At 37.7% G+C, this 21,415-nt stretch overlaps 1 protein-coding gene across 2 annotated transcripts in view; it reads right to left on the bottom strand.

The window, feature by feature from the left end:
* Window positions 1–21,415, bottom strand: part of STK3 (serine/threonine kinase 3) — a 352,673-nt gene that overhangs the window by 88,481 nt on the left and 242,777 nt on the right. For both annotated transcript variants that reach the window (XM_039464621.2, XM_074386819.1), the window contains one exon: window positions 10,907–11,099. In XM_039464621.2, the coding sequence (XP_039320555.1) occupies window positions 10,907–11,099 (193 nt within the window). The remainder of the gene's footprint in view (window positions 1–10,906; window positions 11,100–21,415) is intronic.

Here is a 21,415-nt window from a genome sequence, read left to right as displayed (position 1 = left end):
TAACTTTCCTAATTTGCACATTTCTAAACAAGTAAAAAGTTCTCATACAAATTTAAATAATTTTAAAAAATACTTTAACAAAATAATTCATTTAATTTTTAAGTTCTTAGCATGATTACGACAAAATACTCAAGTATAGAGAATAAAATAACAATCCTAACTTTAGCAAAGTATGTGTCAACATCAAAGAGATTTATGAAGATTACCTAACTTGTTCTTCTAAAAATATTTTAAGATATGGGTGGTTCCACCTCATTAATGACCTTGAAAATGTGTCCTTTAATTTGTTGCCAAGAGTATAGTTAATACATATAAAAACCCGGATGTTAACACAGACACTACTGACATCAGTTTTTTCTTAAGTTCATCATACTGTATTGTAAAACAGAGCGGGATAAACATAACATGGAGAAGGTCCATGGACTATTCATAAGAGATTAAAAAGCTTAGAAAACAATACCTGCACAAAAGTTAAAGAGACTGAAATTATTCAGCCAAGAAAAGTCAAGTCTGAGGAAAAATTTAATAAGTATCCAAGTATTTATGAAAGGTTCTTGCACAGAAAAAGTGACCAGCTGTTTTCAATCTCCAATGAAGGCAGAATAGAAGGAAACGGAAAAACTGAAGCCCAAAGATTTTAGTTAAATAAAAGGAAGGATTTCTTTTGCAAGTAATGAATATTGTAATGGTCACTGTGTGTATCTATGAAAACGCTTTCTTCAAAGGCCTGTAGAGGAAAGAGATTTTCATTTGTACAAGAAAGACTAATATTTACATGCTTGTATGTGCTTTGTGCTAATAAAAGAAGTATCCTATGACCAAAGTGCATACACTAGCAGGTTTGAGCTGGGTTATACCTCATTCAACATGCCACCAACCAAGAGCACACAGAAGAGTAGACTATGTTTAGTGCCCACAGGGAACTCCAAACCACTGCTGCCACACCTTGCCTGGATTCCTGGTACTTTTATAGAGAAAAATGAATGATTTCTAGTTGCCCAGAAATACTATGGGTATTTGCATCCAGCTGCAAGAAGGACCTGTAGTTTACTGTTGTCACCTTTATTGTCATATCCTGGGCAACATGAACCTCTTCAGTTAAAGAGGAATACAACCGTTTTCATGAAAGAATGGGAAGTGGGGAAGTAACTCCCCTACACACTCTCCTACCCTTGCTAATTATTTCTTGGCATCTAAAATTCCATCCTTAGTGATATACTCCTTTGGCTCAAGGCTGTACGATTCTGCGGGCAAATGTATTTCATGAACATTAAACATTATTAGGCATTTTATTCCTGTGTATCTTGTCCTTTTCCAAAACAGATTTTGGGAGCAAAAAGGAAGAAAGGAAAGAATATGAGAACTGAGAGAGAGACATTACTAAGCAAAGAATATGGCATGGAAGTAGATGCTCAGAACAAATTGCTTCTTACGTAATGATTTTGTCTAGGAACAATGGATGAACCAGGGAGTGTAGTCAGTCTTTCCTTCTTGGCCTCTCTCCTAATTCCCCAATAAATATCTAGTATGTGTTTCCAGAGTAACTCCTGAAAAACTAAAGCAGAACTTCATTTGCTTTCTCTTGCTAGTTAAGTAAAACTTCATATATGTACTGTCCAAAATAAACTCTGAAATTTTCAAAATCATTAATTACTTTAGGCATAAACAAGTAAGACATTTTAAAATGTATATTTAATAAATATTATTTAACCCAGTATTTAAGAAATGATAAACATTTATGAAAGGTTAATATAGATAAATAATATACAACCTAAACATAACTAGTTATTTCTCCACCCATTTTTTGTTTTTTTTTGTGGAGACGTAGTCTTGCTCTGTTGCTTAGGCTGGAGTTACAGTGGCACAATCTCGGTTCATTGCAGCCTCTGCCTCCCAGGTTCCAGTGATTCTCGTACCTCAGCCTCCTGGGTAGCTGGGATTACAGGTGGATGCCACCAAGCCTGGCTAATTTTTTTATTTTAAGTAGAGGCAGGGTTTCACCATGTTGGCCAGGCTGGTCTTGAACTCCTGACCTCAGGTGATCCACCCGCCTCTGCCTCCCAACGTGCTGGGATTACAGGCATGAGCCACTGCACCCAGCCTCTCCACCCATTCTTAATACAACATGGTCTTCACCTACACCACCATCCAGCTGCCTCTCTGCTCAACGTGCTCCAGTGTGTCTTCAGCCTTCTTAAATACTCCAGGTAAGTTCTAAACACAATACTCCAGATGTGTTCTGGCTCCAGAGAGCAGAGTGAAGCCGCATTGTTCTAAAAAGTGGTATGTGTCCTAGCTGCACCTCAGAGGCACTTGTAGAGTTTTTAAATTAAACAAATACATATTTTAAAAACAGAGATGCCCAAGCCCTGCTCCAGTCTGCAGAACCAGCTAAAGAGTGACTGTTACAGTACATACTTGTAAGGTTGGTTATTTGGACCCGAAAGCAGGGTTTAACCTGTAAATCAAGTCCACTGCTCCAGACTGTGGTGATCTTTTAGGATCCTCATTCTATCTTATAACATATTTTAATTTTGTTCCTCTTCATGTTATTTGCAATTCTGATGGACTTTCACCCTATAGCTTCATCCAAGTTTCTATGAAAAATGTTGAGCTAGCGAGGGCTTGAGGCTGAGGTCCTATATCACAAAATGAGAAATCTTCTGGTAAACAATTTATTATTTAACACTGTGGTCGACTGAAATTTAGCAACCACTGCCACGTGCCCCTGGGGAGCCTTTGTATCATAGAGGCTGGAGAGCTGAACATTCCATTTCTCAGAATTCCTTGCAACTAGAGCTCTGGATGCGTACACTCTTTCAGAACTGGGGGTGGGGGAGAACAAACAGAAGCTATGTGCCTGCTAGTTTGGTTATTTCCCTCTAGCAAGCACTGTCATGGAGACTTGATTATTTCCAGCAGCATTGTAGCATCTAGTGACCAGTTTCACAGGTACTGAGGAATGGTTGTAGTAATATTTGGTAGCTTTCTAATCCCTCAGTAGCAATAAGGGTTGATTTCAATCTGTGCTACTGAATTCACCAGTGCCTGTGGCAGCCTCTGGAATGCTATTCCTAGTTGTGACAGTAGTAGTTGTTCCCTATATGCTCACTTTTGTGGTGTTGTGGGAGTCACTCCTGAAGGCTTACGTTACACATCCTTCTCCTCTAGCCTTTCCATCAGTTTTGTTAACATCTAAATCTCTAATATGGCTTGGCTCTATGTCTCCACCTAAATCTCATGTTGAATTCTAATTTAATGTTGGAGGGGGGTCTGGCAGGAGATGATGAAATCATAGGGGTGGTTTCTTCTGGTTTAGCACCATCCCCCTAGTGCTGTCTCGTGATGAGTTCTCATAAGATTTGGTTGTTTAAAAGTGTATATAGTACCACCCACTCTGTTCTTTCTCCTGTTCCAGCCACGCAACACATGCCAGCTTCCTCTTCCCCTTCCACCCTGATTGCTGGTTTCCTGTGGTCTCCCCAGCCATGCTTCCTGTACAGCCTGTGGAACCATGAGCAAATTACACTTCTTTTCTTTATATATTACCCAGTCTCAGGTAGTTCTTCATAGCAATATGAGAACACACTACTACAATCTCTGACTTAAATTTCTTTGTGTTTGAAATACTTAGTTTCTGTTTCCTTCAATAAACTCTCAATGATATAAGCACATTGGAGTATAACTGTCTCACTCTCATAAAAGGACCACCAGCTAGGTCACAATACGTAGTGTCTACAAGGATATCATGAAAGACTTTGTCAAATACTTTTCTAATATCCTAAGATACAATATTCAAACCCTGCATTTTCTCTGACCTAGAGGTTTAGCAATGCTATCAAAAAAGGAAATTATATTATTCTGATATGATTTGTTCTCAGCAATCTATGCTGACTTATAAGGATTCTGATCTTTCCTAAAGTACTCCTAGATGTTCTAGAATCCTGCCCAAGAGAGACATTGAGCTCACCCATCCCAGATGTGATTCTGATGTCAACCTGTATCTATATACTGGTTCTGTCACTTGCTTGCTACAAAATCTTGGGCAACATTCCCAAGTCTCAGTTTCCTTAGTGGTAAATGGTGGTGAAATGCTATTTTATAGAATCCTTGTGAGGAGTAAATAAGATAACACATACAAAGTCCTGAGCACAGTGTTTGGCCCACAGTAGGAGCTCCATTAATAACAGCTATAACCCGAGAAATTCACCTTTTCTCCCTTTCCAAAAATAAAATAAAATAAAATATAAATGTATTCTTTTATATGTCCATGACACTCCTCATTTTCTCAAAGAGATGTCAAATTTCATAAATAGTGGAAAACAGTTATCTCATCTCAAGTTATATCAGCAAATATTATCAAATATACTCTTGGTCAGGAGATGCCAAGTCCGCTGGGTACTTCTCTAGCATTTGCTCATCTTGCCATTCAAACCCCTTTTATTCATGTTGATGCTACTCAGTTCATTTTGGAGATCATCATTCTCTATAGAAGCCCCTTGGCTAGAGGAACAGTCGTTAGAGTGAATCGGCAACCAACAGAATGGGAAAAAATTTCTGTAGTCTACACATCTGACAAGGGCTGATATCCAGAATTTACAAAGAACTAAAACAGATCTACGAGAAAAAAACAAACAAGCCCATTCAAAAGTGGGCAAAGGATATGAACAGACACTTTACAAAAGAAGACATACAGGAGGCCAACAAACATATGAAAAAATGCTCGTCATCACTGGTCATTAGAGAAATGCAAATCAGAACCACATTGAGATACCATCTCACACCAGTTAGAATGGCGATCATTAAAAAATCTGGAGACAACAGATGCTGGAGAGGATGTGGAGAAATAGGAACACTTTTACACTGTTGGTGGGAGTGTAAATTAATTCAACCATTGTGGAAGACAGTGTGGCGATTCCTTAAGGACCTAGAAATAGAAATTCCATTTGACCCAGCAATCCCATTACTGGGTATATATCCAAAGGATTATAAATCATTCTACTGTAAGGACACATGCACACAAATGTTCATAGCAGCACTGTTTACAATAGCAAAGACCTGGAACCAACCCAAATGCCCATCGATGATAGACTGGACAGGGAAAATGTGGTACATATACACCATGGAATATTATGCAGCCATGAAAAATGATGAGTTCGTGTCCTTTGTAGGGACATGGATGAACCTGGAAACCATCATTCTCAGCAAACTGACACAAGAGCAGAAAATCAAACACCGCATATTCTCACTCATAGGCGGGTGTTGAACAATGAGAACACATGGACACAGGGAGGGGAGCACTACACACTGGGGGCTGTTGGGGGGAAATGGGGGAGGGACGGGGGTGGGGAGGTGGGGAGAGATAGCATGGGGAGAAATGTCAGATATAGATGAAGGGGAGGAAGGCAGCAGCAAATCACACTGCCATGTTTGTACCTATGCAACAATTTTGCATGTTCTTCACATGTACCCCAAAACATAAAATGCAATAAAAAAAAAAAAAAAGAAAGATAGAGCAAGGTCTTGGAGGAGGCAGGGTAAGGCAGAGGCAAGAATTTGCCGTGGGAAGAACAGAGCTGCCTGACAGCTCAGCATCTCCAGTCCCAGGAAGATAAGGCCTTTCTCACTGCATGAGAAGCAGAGCTGGCAATGCCTGGGGCTTCCCAGACGCTCCATCTTATCAAGTTTTTGGAAGGACAAAAGAATAGGGTAGACAGATGGATATTATCTTTTACTGATGATCAACTATATTTAAAATACTGCCAGGTGCATTTTGAGCTTACCTAATATACAGACCTGCACACATACACATAACAGAGAGACAAATATACATAAATGACATTCAGACAGAATTAAGTAACACAATTAGTAAATGATTTGGCTTTACATCTCATGCTCTTTTCACTGTATCACATCATTTGTTCAGAAACCATTTCATGAACTCTTACCAAGTGCTAGGTACTGTGTTAGGTATCAGAAATACAGTGGGGAATAAACAAAAGTAGACACTTTAAATAAGCAAGCGCTGCAAGAGTGTAAGTTTGGGGCAAGATGGGAGCCTATTAGAGGGGTACTTATTCCTAACCTAGAGTTGATAGAGGAAGCAACCTCTTAACGGAGCCTGAGTGGATGAATGTGATTTGGTGAAAGAAAAGGTAATCCCACAGGAGGATTTGGGCATTGCAAATGCCCAGTGGTAAAAAAGAAAAAGAAAAAGAAAAAAATGTCTGTAAGAGTTAGTAAGCTGGAAGAAGGATGAAGAGGAATTGAAAGGTAAGTAGGAATCAGAACACACACTGCTTCTTAACTAGTATTCAGCTTTAGCCTATGAGCAATTGGTAGTCAATGGGAGGCCATAAGCAGAAGAGAGATGTACTGAAATCTGAATGGTGGGTAGAGAACTACATCAAAGTTTTCCAGGAGAAGCAGAAAAGACAAGACATTAGGGCAGAGGAGTTAAGAATATAAGACAGTGGCAGAAGCAATGAAATACAGCCTCTAAGAGTGGAGGCAGAGGCTGTTTAGAAGCCTTACAAGTGAGAAACTATGAGGACTTATACTAAAGAAATCCAAGTGGAGATCATGAGAAGAGGATAGATATATTTAGGGGAAAGAACTGATGAGATGAGATGTTACTCCACGAAGGGTGAAGGAAAAAATGGAAATTAAGAATGACTCAATTTTTCAACCTTATTCCAAAGTCCACATTTAAAACACCTATACAGCTTCTATAGGTCCTTGCCAGATCACATTTCATTTTTTTCCATAAAGTCAGGAGCAAGATCATCTACTAAAACTGAGATGGGAGGTAGTAATAAGAGATTTAGTGAAGATCTAAACTAGCCAGTCTGTAAAATGAGAAATCACTGAACAGAGAAACACAGGCCTCCAGGAAAGTTCTGAGGGCCCAACTGGGGCAGAAGGTCCTGATCTGGTAACCCTTATCTGTGCAGGAAGACTATCTCCAGCAACACTCAATAGCCAGGGTAAAGATGCAGAGAAGATGAACACATAGACTGATCCATATCAAAGTTTTTCAGAAAAGGTAGAAGGGTAAGACATGAGGGCAGATGACTTAAGAATATAAGAGAGTGACAGAAGCAATGAAATACAGCCTCTAAGCTGGATATAGACCTGAAGGGAGGGTGTGCTAATAAAAAAAAAGCAGTCTAGGAATTAGGGCTAGGGAACTAGAAGGCTCTCGTGATAGCATTTCCCAAAATGCGTTTCTCAGACACTTATTACACAGGATGTTAATCACTGATATGTTCCTCATTAAAAGCTTTTCATGGTCAAATAAGTTAAGGAAAGCTTAGGTAATGTAATTTTTAAACTGCTTCCTTACTGTACTCCTTGTATTAGTAAGTTAATAATATATAATGTAGTTCTCTAATAATTTATCTCTAGGATAAATATGCATTTCCCAAATACTTCTGATTATTATATATTATCTATATTTATCGAAGAATTTCACTGCATGGGTATCTTAAGAAACACATTTTCAGAGGGTCTGTGAAAAGAGAAGTAGGGTTGGTAGAACACTTGAAAACAAAGTAGCTTACTAAGGCAGTAGGCTTACCTGAAAGTTCACTTAGGTCCCAGAACTACGTAGCTAAGTATCTTTAATTCTACTATAACACACACACACACACACACACACACACACACACACACACACACACAGCTTGACTCTGACTCTACTATAATTAGTATTCATTCATGGAACCAATATTCCAAGAACATCTACTATTACATGGCAGATGAGATTTATATAGCATTCTGACTAGGACAAACCTCGTAACTTATCTGGGGAAACAAGATACACACATGAAAAATAAAAACCTGGCTGGAAAGTATGGCTCTTCCTCAGATACCCATAAGATATAGTTTCCCTTCAGGGCAACTAGTGCTACCAATCTAACCACAGCTCTATAGGACCAGAAAGTTCCTCCATAAAGACAGAGCTAACTGAGTAGATCTGAGCTGAACAAACTAAACAGCCTGTTTTGTCTTTGCTGAAGCTACTACTCTCTCAGGGTCATCCATTATTAAATAATCCCTCATACCCCATAAATTCGATGACAACAGATTCTTGACCTGGTCCTAATCTACTCCAGGATAAGAAGTCCTAAAAGCAGATTTTCTTAAATGACAACCAACCTACTTATACCCAGTGTCAACCATTCAGAATTCCAACTGGCACAGACAAGTATGGATAAAGCATAATCCATAAGGAAGAAGTAGAGATCCACATGTACATACTGGCTACTGCCAGACTGTGAAGGATCTTGGTTACACAGCTGAAGCCTGGACACTCCCCATGAGGAGGCCTTAGAGATATCTGAATAGGAAGACTGAGAGCAAGAAGGTAAAAGTAATGTCATCATTGCTAAAAACAGGTTTAGAAAGTTATTCTTGGAACATGCCCATAGGATCCACATCCATTTTTTAAAAAGCAGATCCAACTTTAAAATATTTTTTGTCATTTTTCTCCGCTTCCCTTCAAAAGGTCTGTAGCTAATTTTCCTTCCTAGAGGTAAGAAAAATAGGCCCATAATTTCTAGCTTCATGGTTAAAGTTCTAAAAAAAGAAAGTGTAAACATAATTTAAACTGACAAGAATGTTAAATCAGGCAACTCACCTGAAACTCCAATGGAAAAGGAGATGAAAATCAAAATCTTCAGTAAATAGTGTAGAGATTTGAGAAAACCAAAAATAATATACTGCTATAATCTTATTATGGAACAAAAATGCTAAAGACATATTAGCAAATGTGGCTTTGACTGATGTAACATAAGCTGAGACCTCATACCAACTAATTTAAGAAGTTTTAAAGAAGATTTAGATCATGAGAAAAGCAAAACTACAATAATTATGTGGTTTCAGGAAAAGTAAGTCTTCCTTCAATAACTTTTTCACATTCTTTACTACTGCTATACTACAATATGACAATCCCTAGGGGTTACACTAACATCACTTGATTAGATTTTGGAAACACTGAAGTCCCACATTACAGAATGATGTCTACTTGCAGAAACGAAATACACAGAAAGTTGGCTCATGGGATTTAAAACTTCTTGAGTCCCATAAAACAACTGCAGCTATATAAAACACTATCTGCTTAACTTCAAAATGAGTTCTCTGTAACAGAAAGTCATACCTATATAATTTGTTATAACAAAATTGTAACATCAATTTTTGTGGATGTCAAACAAAAAAGTTACTACACAAAATGTGTAGAAATCTGTGATGTAATTTTAAAGTTTGATATCTGAAACACCATCACTGCTCTCTCTTCCTTGGAATATAACACACTGCAATCTAAATGAATTAGATTCTATAAAGACTCATTTTTCTTAACTGCTATATATATGCTGATGTTCAACTATATGACTGCATGAAAAGTTGTTTATACAACTTTTAGTGCTCAGTAACTTCCTAAAGATACAACAAAACACTCAATGATCTAATTGATCTGTTAAGAATCATAAAATTTGAGTTAAAAAGTTGTATCAGCTTATGGAAAATTGATATTGCATGTGGATGAAAAATGTGTTAATTGTTTTACCACAGAGTCTTTGTGATCTACTTGTACCCACACTAGCTGGTTCTGGAGGCCACAAAACCATCCTCTGCAGTGGAGGCATGTTATGGATACTGAACACCTACTCTAATCAAATGGCCAGCTGGGAATTTCAGGAAATCCAAGATTTAGGCTGCTTTCCAGGAAAAAGGTTCAGAAGACCCACCAGTGGCAGGAGATAGAAAATTCATACTCCACCCACAGGATTATGGCAATATAGCAATCTGTTTGCGTTTTGTGCTTCGTGACCTTCTCTATCCAAAGCACATATGCAACCCTATGGGCTACACAGTACTAGGAAATAAGAAGAAAGCAGCAGCACTGAGCCATGTGACTTGAAGCTATGGGGAGTAGCAAAAAGAAAAGGTGGCCAAAAAGGAAATGGAAATATCTGAGAGAAAATTCTGGTATCCATTTTGCAGTACCAGCAAATCACTTGAATATTTACAACTTTCTAGATTCTACAATGCTAGAAGTCATTTAATTCTGCTTTTCTGCCATTAAGAGGCAACGTTTGGTGGAAAGCAGCCTAGTACTTGCTTAGACACTAACCACACAGGACTAGGGTAAGAGCAGGATGGGAAGAGAAAGGTCAGCTGGTGCTAAGAGAAAGTTTGGGGTTTTTTTGCCTATCACTGTGAAATCACAATGTCCTACACTGTTAACTGCAGAATCTTTAAAAACTGTTTTTAAAAAAGAGAAATGCTAGTCTGTGAAAACATACTTACCATCATCACTCTGTAAGCAAGAAGTCAGAGAGAATGTTTGATCATCATTTTAGCCACTGCGGCACCTCAGCACTGCGCCTTGCATATGACAGGCAGCAGTAAGTATTTGTGGAACTGAATATTCTGTGTGAGCATACCTGTCTCGTAATCCTTCTTTCTAGTGTTTATTTTCCCACCTAATTTCTTCCCATAGCTCACACTGCTCTTTGTAGCTTAGCTAATACTTTGGACAACATAAAATAATAGTCTGTTGAATTTATTGGAAGATAATTTTAGGTTTACTTTTTTGAGAAAGTAAATGTTAGGAACACTATCTTTTTCTCTCTAAAATACTTTGCAAATTAAGTTCTGGGTTAGCAATCTTCAACAGAAAAAAGTTCCATAACTCTAAGTGCAAGATGTGTTGCTTTCTGCTACATTACAATAAAATTTTTAAAAAGTGACTTGTGCCATACTCTTTTTTACTGTTACATAAATCTAAGAAACAAAATTTTACACAATTGGCTATAAAAAGTAACACAGAACTAGACTGGTTTCTATAGACGTATCTTTTCAAATTACAAAACTAATATTTGATGTAAAAAAAGCCACATACTTTTCATAGTTCCATCTTCTTCTTCCTCATCCTCACTGTTTATCACCATGGTCCCCAAGTCGGATTCCAGCATGGTGCTGTTATGTTCAATCATGGTCTGGGCCCCTTCACTCATTGTGCTTGTGGCCCGCATGGTGCCCACACTCTCCGCACTAGTCTTTACCATGGTGTGGGAATCCAGCTCATCTTCATCCTGCAAGCAAAATACTGCAATGAGGGAAGACTTTTCTATGACAGATGGATTTTTTAATTCTTAACAAGAGAATGAATATATTATAGTTTTAATACTTATAAAAATACTATGATTACCACTGATTTTAATATGAGAACGTACACACAAATATTATTTTAAGAGCCAAAATTATCTGAAATAACCTAAAGCTTTCGGTAATTAAAGATCAAGCAACAGAAACTGATAAAGTAGAAGGCTGCTAGTTGCCCTTAACATAAGGATCAAGATAGGTAAACTATCAACAAATGCATGACAAAGAATATGGTAACAAAATAACTAAATATATAAAAGAGAGCATCTTTAAGATAGAACACATTGACACTTTGTATTATAATGGGCATAATGATGTCTATAACTTTGTACAACAGCCATTAGCTTTTTCTTTTAAATTATCGCAAAATATACAAATACATATACATATAAGCATATACATAAAATTTACCATTTTTACCATTTTTAAGTGTATAGTTCTGTAGCATTAAGTACATTCACAATGTTGTGCAACCACCACCATTATACATTTACAGAACTCTTCATTCCCTCTTTCCTCAGCCCTGGCAACTTCTATTGTACTTACGTGAGGTATCTAGAATAGGCAAACTCATAAGTACAATAGTACTTACTTACTTGCTTAGACTTTGACACTAACCACACAGGACTAGGATAGGAGCAGGATAAGAAGAGAAAGAGAAATGTGATTTTACTTACTATTGTACTTATAAATTTGCCTATTCTACATACTTCATGTAAGTGAAATCATACAATATACTTCACTGAGCATAATATATGCAAGGTTCTTCCATGTTATGGTATGTGGTGAAATTCACTCCTTTTTAAGGCTGAATGATATTCCATTGTATGGAATACATTTTTGTCTCCCTATTTATCTTTTGATGGCCATTTGGACTGTTGACACCTTTGGCTACTGTGAATAGTGCTAATGTGAACATTTACCTACAAGTATCTGTTTGAATTCCTGCTTTCAGTTTGGTTGGGTATATAGCCAGCAATTGCTGGATCACATGGTAACTTCATATTTAATTTTTTGAGTGCCCAAACTGTTTTCCACAGTGGCTATGTAATTTTACATTCTCACCAGCAATACACAGGATTCCAATTTCTCCACATCCTTGGCAACACTTATTTTCCATTTTTAAAAAATAACAGCTATCCTAATGAACATGAAGTGTTATCACACTGTAGTTTGATTTGCATTTCCCTAATGATTAGTGATGTTGAGCAATTGTTTCACATGCTTATAAGCCATTTGCATGTTTTCTTTGGAAAAATATCCATTTACCCATTTTAAAATGGGTTGTTTCATTTTTTTGTTGTTGAGTTATTACGCATTCTGGATATTAATTCCTTATCAGATATATAATTTGCAAATATTTTCTCCCATAACGTGTGCTTTTTACTTTGTTAATAGCGTCTTTTGGTTTAAGATTTAAATTTTGATGAAGTCTGATTTATCAATTTTTTCCTTTGTTGCCTGTGCTTCTGTTGTCAAATCCCAGCTTTCAAATGTTTCACAGAAGAACCAAGTCAGTAATATAAGTACAAATTAAAAGTGCTCTTTAGAACATTCTCCAAAAGATATACCAGAATAGGTTCATAAAAATAAATTAACAAATCCTGCTTGAAAGACCGGCTGATAATCCCAGTGCTTTGGGAGGTCAGGGCAGAAGGATCTCTTGAGGGCAGGAGTTTGGCAATACAGCGAGACCCTGTCTCTACAAAAAATTTTAAAATTAGTTGAACATGGTGGCTTGTGCCTGTAGTCCTAGCTGCTTGATGGGCTGAGGCTGGAGGTTTGCTTGAGTTCAAGAGTTTGAGGCTGCAGTGAGCTATGATGGCTCCACTGCCCTCCAGCTTGGGTGACAGAGCAAGACCCCATTTCAAAAGGGGAGCGGGAGGGGGAGGGGGAGGGAGAAAGAAAGAACCAAAGGTTCTGCTGTTTAGAAAAACTTGATCATGTACTGAAATTCATTTATACTTATTCCATTTTTAGTGGAAACATATAAGCAAAATCTAGTTCTGACAGAGGTCAAAATGCAAATCTAAGAACATCAATGCTGAGTCTCAGCAACTTAGGTAGTATGATATAACAATAGTTGGGTAGCTGTTTGATACATTTCCTCTTCCTAAACCTACAGGTTAAGCTTAGCATTATGTCTCAAAGTCCTTTGCAATTCTTTCATGATCCTTTCTCTTTTAGAAGCCTCTTCATTCTAATGACTTCAAATATCTAGTAAGTTCAGGAATCTCAAATCCTGAAATCTTCCTATGTCTTGACTTATTATGTAAATGCTTAATGATGTCTAAAATTTGACACTCCCAAATCCGATATTATTTCATTTATCTCTCCAGTCCCTCCTATCTGTCTCCATCCCCAACAACCACCACAAATCCTAATCTTCACTTGCTAAATAAACTTCAATATCTTCTTACATTTATTCTCTTTCATTCCATACACGCACACACACACACACACACACATACACACACACACACACACACACACACATATATACACACACATATATATCAGTCAACTAATTCTTTAAAAATTTATCTCTTAGCTCCACCTCTTCTTTTCTATTCCCACTGCTACTGGGTATATGATCCTCACTACCTCATAGGTGGGTTACTGTAGCTAATGCTTCCTGATTGAGGACTCTCCCATCTAAGTTTCTAGAGTCAGACAGACATCAGTTCAAATCCTGGCTCAAAGCACTTACGAGGCATAGGATCCTTGGCAAGCTATTTAAACGATCCAAAGATGAATGATTAAATAAAAAGGTATGCAAAATGGCTGCATGCTACCTAAAACAAGGTAGTTTCATACCTTCCTCAAAGTACATGGCACTAATACCAACCTTTCTTAAACACTACTTCTAACATAATACTCTACTGAAGAAACTACAATGGCTCCCAGTTCTCGCCTTTATTAAGTAAACATTTCTGCCTAAATTTCTATGTCCTCTATGGGCCAATCCTATTTTCCCATTGTTCATATAATCTCCAATACAGGCAGGCTGACTTTAACTGAATCTCTCTTTGCCACAACTCCATATGATGTTATTATGCTCATTAAATACTTCCTTTCTGTACATGTCTTATTCTCTATCCAGAATACCCTTCCCCTCTATCCATTTAACTAAATCCTACCTAGTTTCAGGTCAAGAATCTACTACTTCCATGGCGAAATCAGTCTTTGTTAATTATTCTCTTTTCTAAGCTTCCACGAAATTCACAATCTGCATTATACACTTTTGTGTTCAATTTATGATCTCATATTGCAAGCAATTGTTTTGTAAAATATTTTATAATGTAAGTACCTTATGGAGAAGAATGTTAGAGTACCTCTGAATCCACAAAAGTGTTTCATTCACTACTCAAAATAAAGTAAGCATTTGCGAAAGTTGTCAGAATCAAGATGAGGTCATTTTTGCTTAAAACAACAGAAAAACAAAAACCAACCCTGACGAACGGCGCAAGGGAAGGCCATAAACAGATGGTCCTCATGCATAAATGCCTGAAAGCAAAAGCTATCACAAAAGACTGCCAAAACCACAAGCTTGCACAAAAGCCATTGCAATCTTACATGAAAAATACTGTGAGGACATCTACCTAGCAACTGCCTATCCAACCACAGACTGGCACACCCTTGTTACTGACCTTGTAGCCAAAGATAAATATTTCAAAACAATTATGCAATTCTCCCCATTTTTCATTTAAAAACCTTTGTCTTCCCTTATCCCCCTGAATATGCACACCATTTACTATAGCACCTATACTCCCACTGCAATGCACTATTATAAAATAAATGTTACTTTCTTTTAGAGAGTCTTTGTTATTTAGCTTGACACGTTGAAGACATACTCACTTTTTCATGGAATTATAAAATCAGGGACCTTTACAGTTAGAGAGAAACAAATTTAAACCTTCATTTTATATCTGAAAACACTGAGGTCCATAGAAAATAAGAGATGTAGCCAAGAAGTAGAAAATGTAGGAAGTAGAAAAGTTCCTTTTTAAAGTTTCCTTTCTTGTTAAATCCTAAGTACGCTAATAACTTTGTTAAGCCCTATCCTATGTACCTATTCGATATGCTGTGCTTACAGGCATGTAGTACATTCTATGTCCTTGTACTTTAACTAAGATATCTGTGCTGGACATGCTCACAGGCATGCCCAGGTCTCCATTGCTTTTACCTGTTTAGGAAAGTTTTAAGTTGTTAGCCAATTGGGTTTTAGTTCAGATTGTGAGGTCTGGCTCCAGCCAGCGGAGATGAGACACAGCAGTAAGGACAACCCCAAATGCGTAAGGAATAAATTTGTATGTATTCCCTCTGTTCTTTGTACTCTCATGGCAAGATGGCTAGTGACAGTACTCTTCCTGCAGTTCAGGAATTAAAAATTGCATTGCTGAAAGATCCTTTGTCTCAGTGCTGATTTTTCTTTGCAGCACCGAGCATCTATTTTCAACACTTCTCTAAGGTCACACACCTACTTAAAAGCAAAGCTGGGACTAAGAAAGAAGTTCGTTTATTTCTTAGCCCATTATTCTACTATATACATGTATCTAAATTACATTTACATTTTTATCTACCTGAATGCTTAAGTTTGAGGTGCAAGCTTACAATTTTAAAAGCTTGTATCACCACCTCCTATTCCCAAAGAGTCCCATACAAATTATTCGGTCCCTTCCAGTCCAAGCCACCATCTTCTCCTACTCGGTGCATGAAAACAGCCTCCTGACTGTTCTCACTGTTTCCATTTTTGCCCCTTTTAGTCTCTCACATAGGCAGACTGATCCCTTCAGAAGACAAATCACATCATGTTACTCTCTTGCTAAGAACTCTGCATTTGGCCTTTTATCACACTTAGGATAAGATCCAAAACTTTTATCATGGCCAAATGTGATCTGGCCTAGTAATATCTGCCAATCCCATCTCCCATCACATTCCTTCTTCCTCCCAAGCTCTAGCCAGGCTGACCTCCTTTGCTGTTTGTTGAGCATTCTAAGCATGTTCTTCCTTTTGAGCCTTTAAACTGGCTGATCTCCTGGACTGGAATGCTCATCCATAAACCAGTTTGATCATTTATCTAACTCAGGTCTCTACTTAGCTGTGAACTCCTCAGTGAAGCTTTTTCTGACCACGAATCTAAACTAAACCCTCCATCATTTTCTATTCTTCCGTATTCTTCACAGTCTATACCTGGTCTTCTCTACCACTAGAATGTAAATGTGATGAAGGCAAGAGACTTAATTTTTTTAACTTCTGAATCCTTGTTATTAAAACACCTAGCATACAGTAGTACTTGGTATTTATTTAATGAATAAACCAATTTATATTTTCACTTATTAATCATCCAGCAAGCATTTACTGTACATAAAGTAGTAGACCAGACATTGGAGATACAAAGATGAATTAAGATAGTTTCATTCCATTTTGGTTTTTAGGGAGTTTGAGATCTAGGGGAAATCTACTAACATGTGAACAATAAGATACAAGACAATCTATTAACTGCTATAAGAAAAGTATTGACAGTAAAATGGGAATACCAAGAGTACAGCCTCTAACACTGCCTTTAAAAAGTGAAGATCTCACAGAGGAGGCTGAACTTGAGTTAGGTCTTAAAGGATGAGTAGACTATATATTTAACACAGATATATACATTTGGGTGGCATGTTTTACAACAACTTTTTACATTAGAACTACACTCAGACACATTCCTTCTCAGCTCAGACACCCCAAGATCGAATTAGGTGTCATGCCTCTGTAATCCCATAGCACTCTGTGCATATGCTGATTTTACAGTAGTGTAATTGTCTATCCACTTCCCTTGTCAAAATCCCTCATTAGATTCTCAAATCTACAAGGGCAGTAGCCAGATCTTGTTTACAGTTGTATTCCTGATGTCTGGTACAAAGCATTGTTTTATCATGTAATTTATTGAATGAATGTTAAATCCCTCATTATGAGGTAATGCCAAAATACAGACGAAGGACAATGTTATGAGGTTCTAGTAACGTAACGTTATTATAAAACACAGAATGGCTACTGAAGATATTATACTTTGCGACAGGAAATAATGCTATTAACTAGAGTTATTCAGCTGATCATTGATTTAATAATGAAAAAGTACTTATCAATGAGTTGAAAGTACTATGCTAAGGTCTTAATTCTCTTATTGGCTAGGCATGAATGGTGGCTCATGCCTTTAATCTCAACACTTTGGAAGGCCAAAGTGGGTGCATCACCTGAGGTCAGGAGTTCAAGATCAGCCTGGCCAACGTAGTGAAACCCTGTATCTACTAAAAATACAAAAAATTAGCTGGGCATGGTGGCACTTGCCTGTAATCCCAGCTATTTGGGAGGCTGAGGCAGGAGAAACACTTGAACCTGGGAGGCGGAGGAGGTTGCAGTGAACAAAGATTGCACTACTGCACCCCAGCCCGGGCAATGGAGTGAGACTCCATCTCAAAATTTTTTTTTAAGAAAACTATCTTATTAACTCTCAGAGGTGTTATTATCCCTCTTAGGCAAAGGAATCTGTGGCTCATATGGGTTTCATACTTGCCCAATGTCATACAACAAATAAGTGGAGAAGCAAGAATTCTAGCCAGGTCTATCTGATTCTAAAGCCTAAGTCCTACCTTCTAATTATGTAAGGCTTTTAAACTATCTACAGCATTTCTCGAGCCCCATTTAACTTATACTACAGGTTTGCCAGGGCACGTTTCATTTTGCGAAGTAAAGAGATGAAGAAAATGACATAATCATAAACTGACTGATTTTCACTTGATCAAAAAGCTAATTTAAAAAGACAGTTGGGATTCCTTCTTTCTGGTGGGCTCCCCTAAGGATGAGGAAAAACCTGATTTTCTATCAGCTTCTTTTTCAAATCTGCTGATTGAATATCTTATTTTCTCATGGTTACAACCAGCTTATATTCCCAAAACACTAAATCTATTTTTATATGTGTGAGTCATTTGTCTCTTATCCTTATAAGAATTAATGCTGTGACCATTAAACTTTTTTTTTTTTTAATTGTACTTTAGGTTCTGGGATACGTGTGCAGATCACGCGGAACTGTTGCACAGGTATGTACATGGCAATGTGGTTTGCTGCCTCCATCTCCCCATCACCTATATCTGTCATTTCTCCCCGTGTTACCCCTTCCCAACCTCCCCAACCCCATGCTGTCCGTCTCTTGCCACCACCCAACAGACCCCAGTGTGTGATGCTCCCCTCCCTGTGTCCATGTGTTCTCATTGTTCAACACCTGCCTATGAGTGAGAACATGCGGTGTTTGTTTTTCTGTTCTTGTGTCACTTTGCTGAGAATGATGGTTTCCAGATGTATCCATGTCCCTACAAAGGACACAAACTGATCTTTTGTATGGCTGCATAGTATTCCATGGTGTATATGTGCCACATTTTCCTTGTCCAGCCTATCGTCGATAGGCATTTGGGTTGGTTCCAAGTCTTTGCTATTGTAAACAGTGCTGCAATGAACATATGTGTGCATGTGTCTTTAAAATAGAACAATTTGTAATCTTTTGGATATATATCCAATAATAGGATTGCTGTGTCAAATGAAATTTCTATTTCTAGATCCTTGAGGAAGTGCCACACTGTCTTCCACAATGGTTGAACTAATTTACACTCCCACCAACAGTGTAAAAGTGTTCCTATTTCTCCACATCCTCTCAAGCATGTGTTGTCTCCAGATTTTTTAATGACTGCCATTCTAACTGGCATGAGATGGTATCGCAATGTGGTTTTGATTTGCATTTCTTTAAAGACCAGTGATGATGAGCTTTTTTCATGTTTGTTGTCCTCATGGATGTCTTCTTTTGAAAACTGTCTGTTCATATCCTTCTCCCAATTTTGGATGTTTTTTGTTGTTGTTGTTGTTGTTGTTGTTTTTCTTGTAAATCAGTTTTAGTTCTTTGTAGATTCTGGATGTTAGCCCTTTGTCAGGTGGGTAGATTGCAAAAATTTTTTCCCACTCTGTTGGTTGCCAGTTCACTCTAATGATTGTTTCTTTTGCTGTACAGAAGCTCTGGAGTTTCATTAGATCCCATTTGTCTATTTTGGCTTTTTATGCCAATGCTTTTGGCGTTTTAGTCATGAAGTCCTTGCCCATGCCTATGTCTGGAATGGTTTTGCCTAGGTTTTCTTCTAGGGTTTTTATGGTGTTAGGTCTTATGTTCAAGTCTTTAATCCATCTGGGGTTAATTTTAGTGTAAGGTGTCAGGAAAGGGTCCAGTTTCTGCTTTCTGCACACTGCTAGCCAGTTTTCCCAACATAATTTATTAAACAGGGAATCCTTTCACTGTTGCTTGTTTTTGTCAGGTTTGTCAAAGACTCAGAAGGTTGTAGATGTGTGGCACTGCCTCCAAGGCCTCTGTTCTAATCCTCTGGTCTATATCTCTGTTTTGGTACCAGTGCCATGCTGTTTTAATTACTGTAGCTTTGTAGTATAGTTTGAAATCAGGTAGCATGATGCCTCTGGCTTTGTTCTTTTTGTTTAGGATTGTCTTGGCTACATGGGCTCTCTTTTGGTTCTATATGAAGTTTAAGGTGGTTTTTTCCAGCTCTTTGAAGAAGGTCATTGGTAGCTTGATGGGGATAGCGTTGAATCTTTAAACTGCTTTGGGCAGTATGGCCATTTTCATGACATTGATTCTTCTTAACCATGAGCATGGAATGTTTCTCCATTTGTTTGTGTTCTCTCTTATTTCCTTGAGCAGTGGTTTGTAGTTCTCCTTGAAGAGGTCCTTTACATCCTTTGTTAATTGTATTCCCAGGTATTTTATTCTCTTTGTAGCAATTGTGAATGGGAGTTCACTCATGATTTGGCTCTCTGTTAGTCTGTTATTGGTGTGCAGAAATGCTTGTGATTTCTGCACATTGGTTTTGTATCCTAAAGACTTTGCTGAAGTTGCTTATCACTTTAAGAAGATTTTGGGCTGAGATAATAGGGTTTTCTAAATATTCAATCATGTCATCTGCAAATAGAGACAATTTGACTTCCTCTTTTCCTAATTGAATACCCTTTATTTTTTTTCTTGCCTAATTCCTCTGGCTAGAACTTCCAATACTATTTTGAATAGGAGTGGTGATAGAGGTCATCCTTGTCTAGTGCCAGACTTCAAAGGGAATGCTTCCAGTTTTTGCCCTTTAGATATGATATTGGCTGTAGGTCTGTCATAAATAGCTTGTATTATTTTGAGATATATTCCTTCAATACCTAGTTTATTGAGAGTTTTTAGCATAAAGGGCTGTTGAATTTTGTCAAAGGCCTCTGCATCAATTGAGATAATCATGTGCTTTTTGTTTTTGGTTCTGTTTATGTGGTGAATTACATTTATAGACTTGTGTATGTTGAACCAGCCTTGTATCCCCGGGATGAAGCCTACTTGATCGTGATGGATAAGCTTTTTGATGTGCTGTTGCAATCGGCTTGCCAGTATTTTACTGAAGATTTTTGCATCTATATTCATCATGGATATGGCGTGAAGTTTTCTTTTTTTGTTGAGTCACTGCCGGGTTTTGGTATCAGGATGATGTTGGTCTCATAAAATGATTTGGGAAGGATTCCCTCTTTTAGTATTGTTTGGAATAGTTTCAGAAGGAATGGTACCAGCTCCTCTTTGTACGTCTGGTAGAATTTGGCTGTGAACCCATCTGGACCTGGACTTTTTTTGGTTGGTAGGCTATTAATTGCTGCCTCAACTTCAGCCCCTGTTATTTGTCTGTTCAAGGTTTCAACTTCTTTCTGGTTTAGGCTTGGGAGGGTGCAAGTGTCCAGGAATTTACCCATTTCTCCCAGGTTTGCTGGTTTATTTGCATAGAGTTGTTTGTAGTAATCTCTGACTGTAGTTTGTATTTCTGTAGAGTCAGTGGTGATATCCCTTTATCGTTTTTTATTGCATCTATTTGATTCTTCTCCCTTTTCTTTTTTATTAATCTGCCTAGTAGTCTGTTTTGTTGACCTTTTCCAAAAACCAGCTCAATAAACCTGGATTTATTGATTTTTTGAAGGATTTTGTGTGTGTCTATCTCCTTCACTTCTCTTCTGATCTTAGTTATTTGTCTTCTGCTAGTTTTTTAGTTTTTTTGATCTTGCTCCTCTAGTTCTTTCAATTTTGATGATAGGGTTATCGATTTTAGATCTTTCCTCACTTCTCTGGTGGACATTTATTGCTATAAATTTCCCTCTAGATACTGCTTTAAATGTGTCCCAGAGATTCTGGTAC

This window comes from Saimiri boliviensis, chromosome 15, assembly GCF_048565385.1.
Source record: "Saimiri boliviensis isolate mSaiBol1 chromosome 15, mSaiBol1.pri, whole genome shotgun sequence".
NCBI classification, from domain to species: Eukaryota; Metazoa; Chordata; class Mammalia; order Primates; family Cebidae; genus Saimiri; species Saimiri boliviensis.
This window is presented reverse-complemented; position numbering and strand designations above follow the sequence as displayed.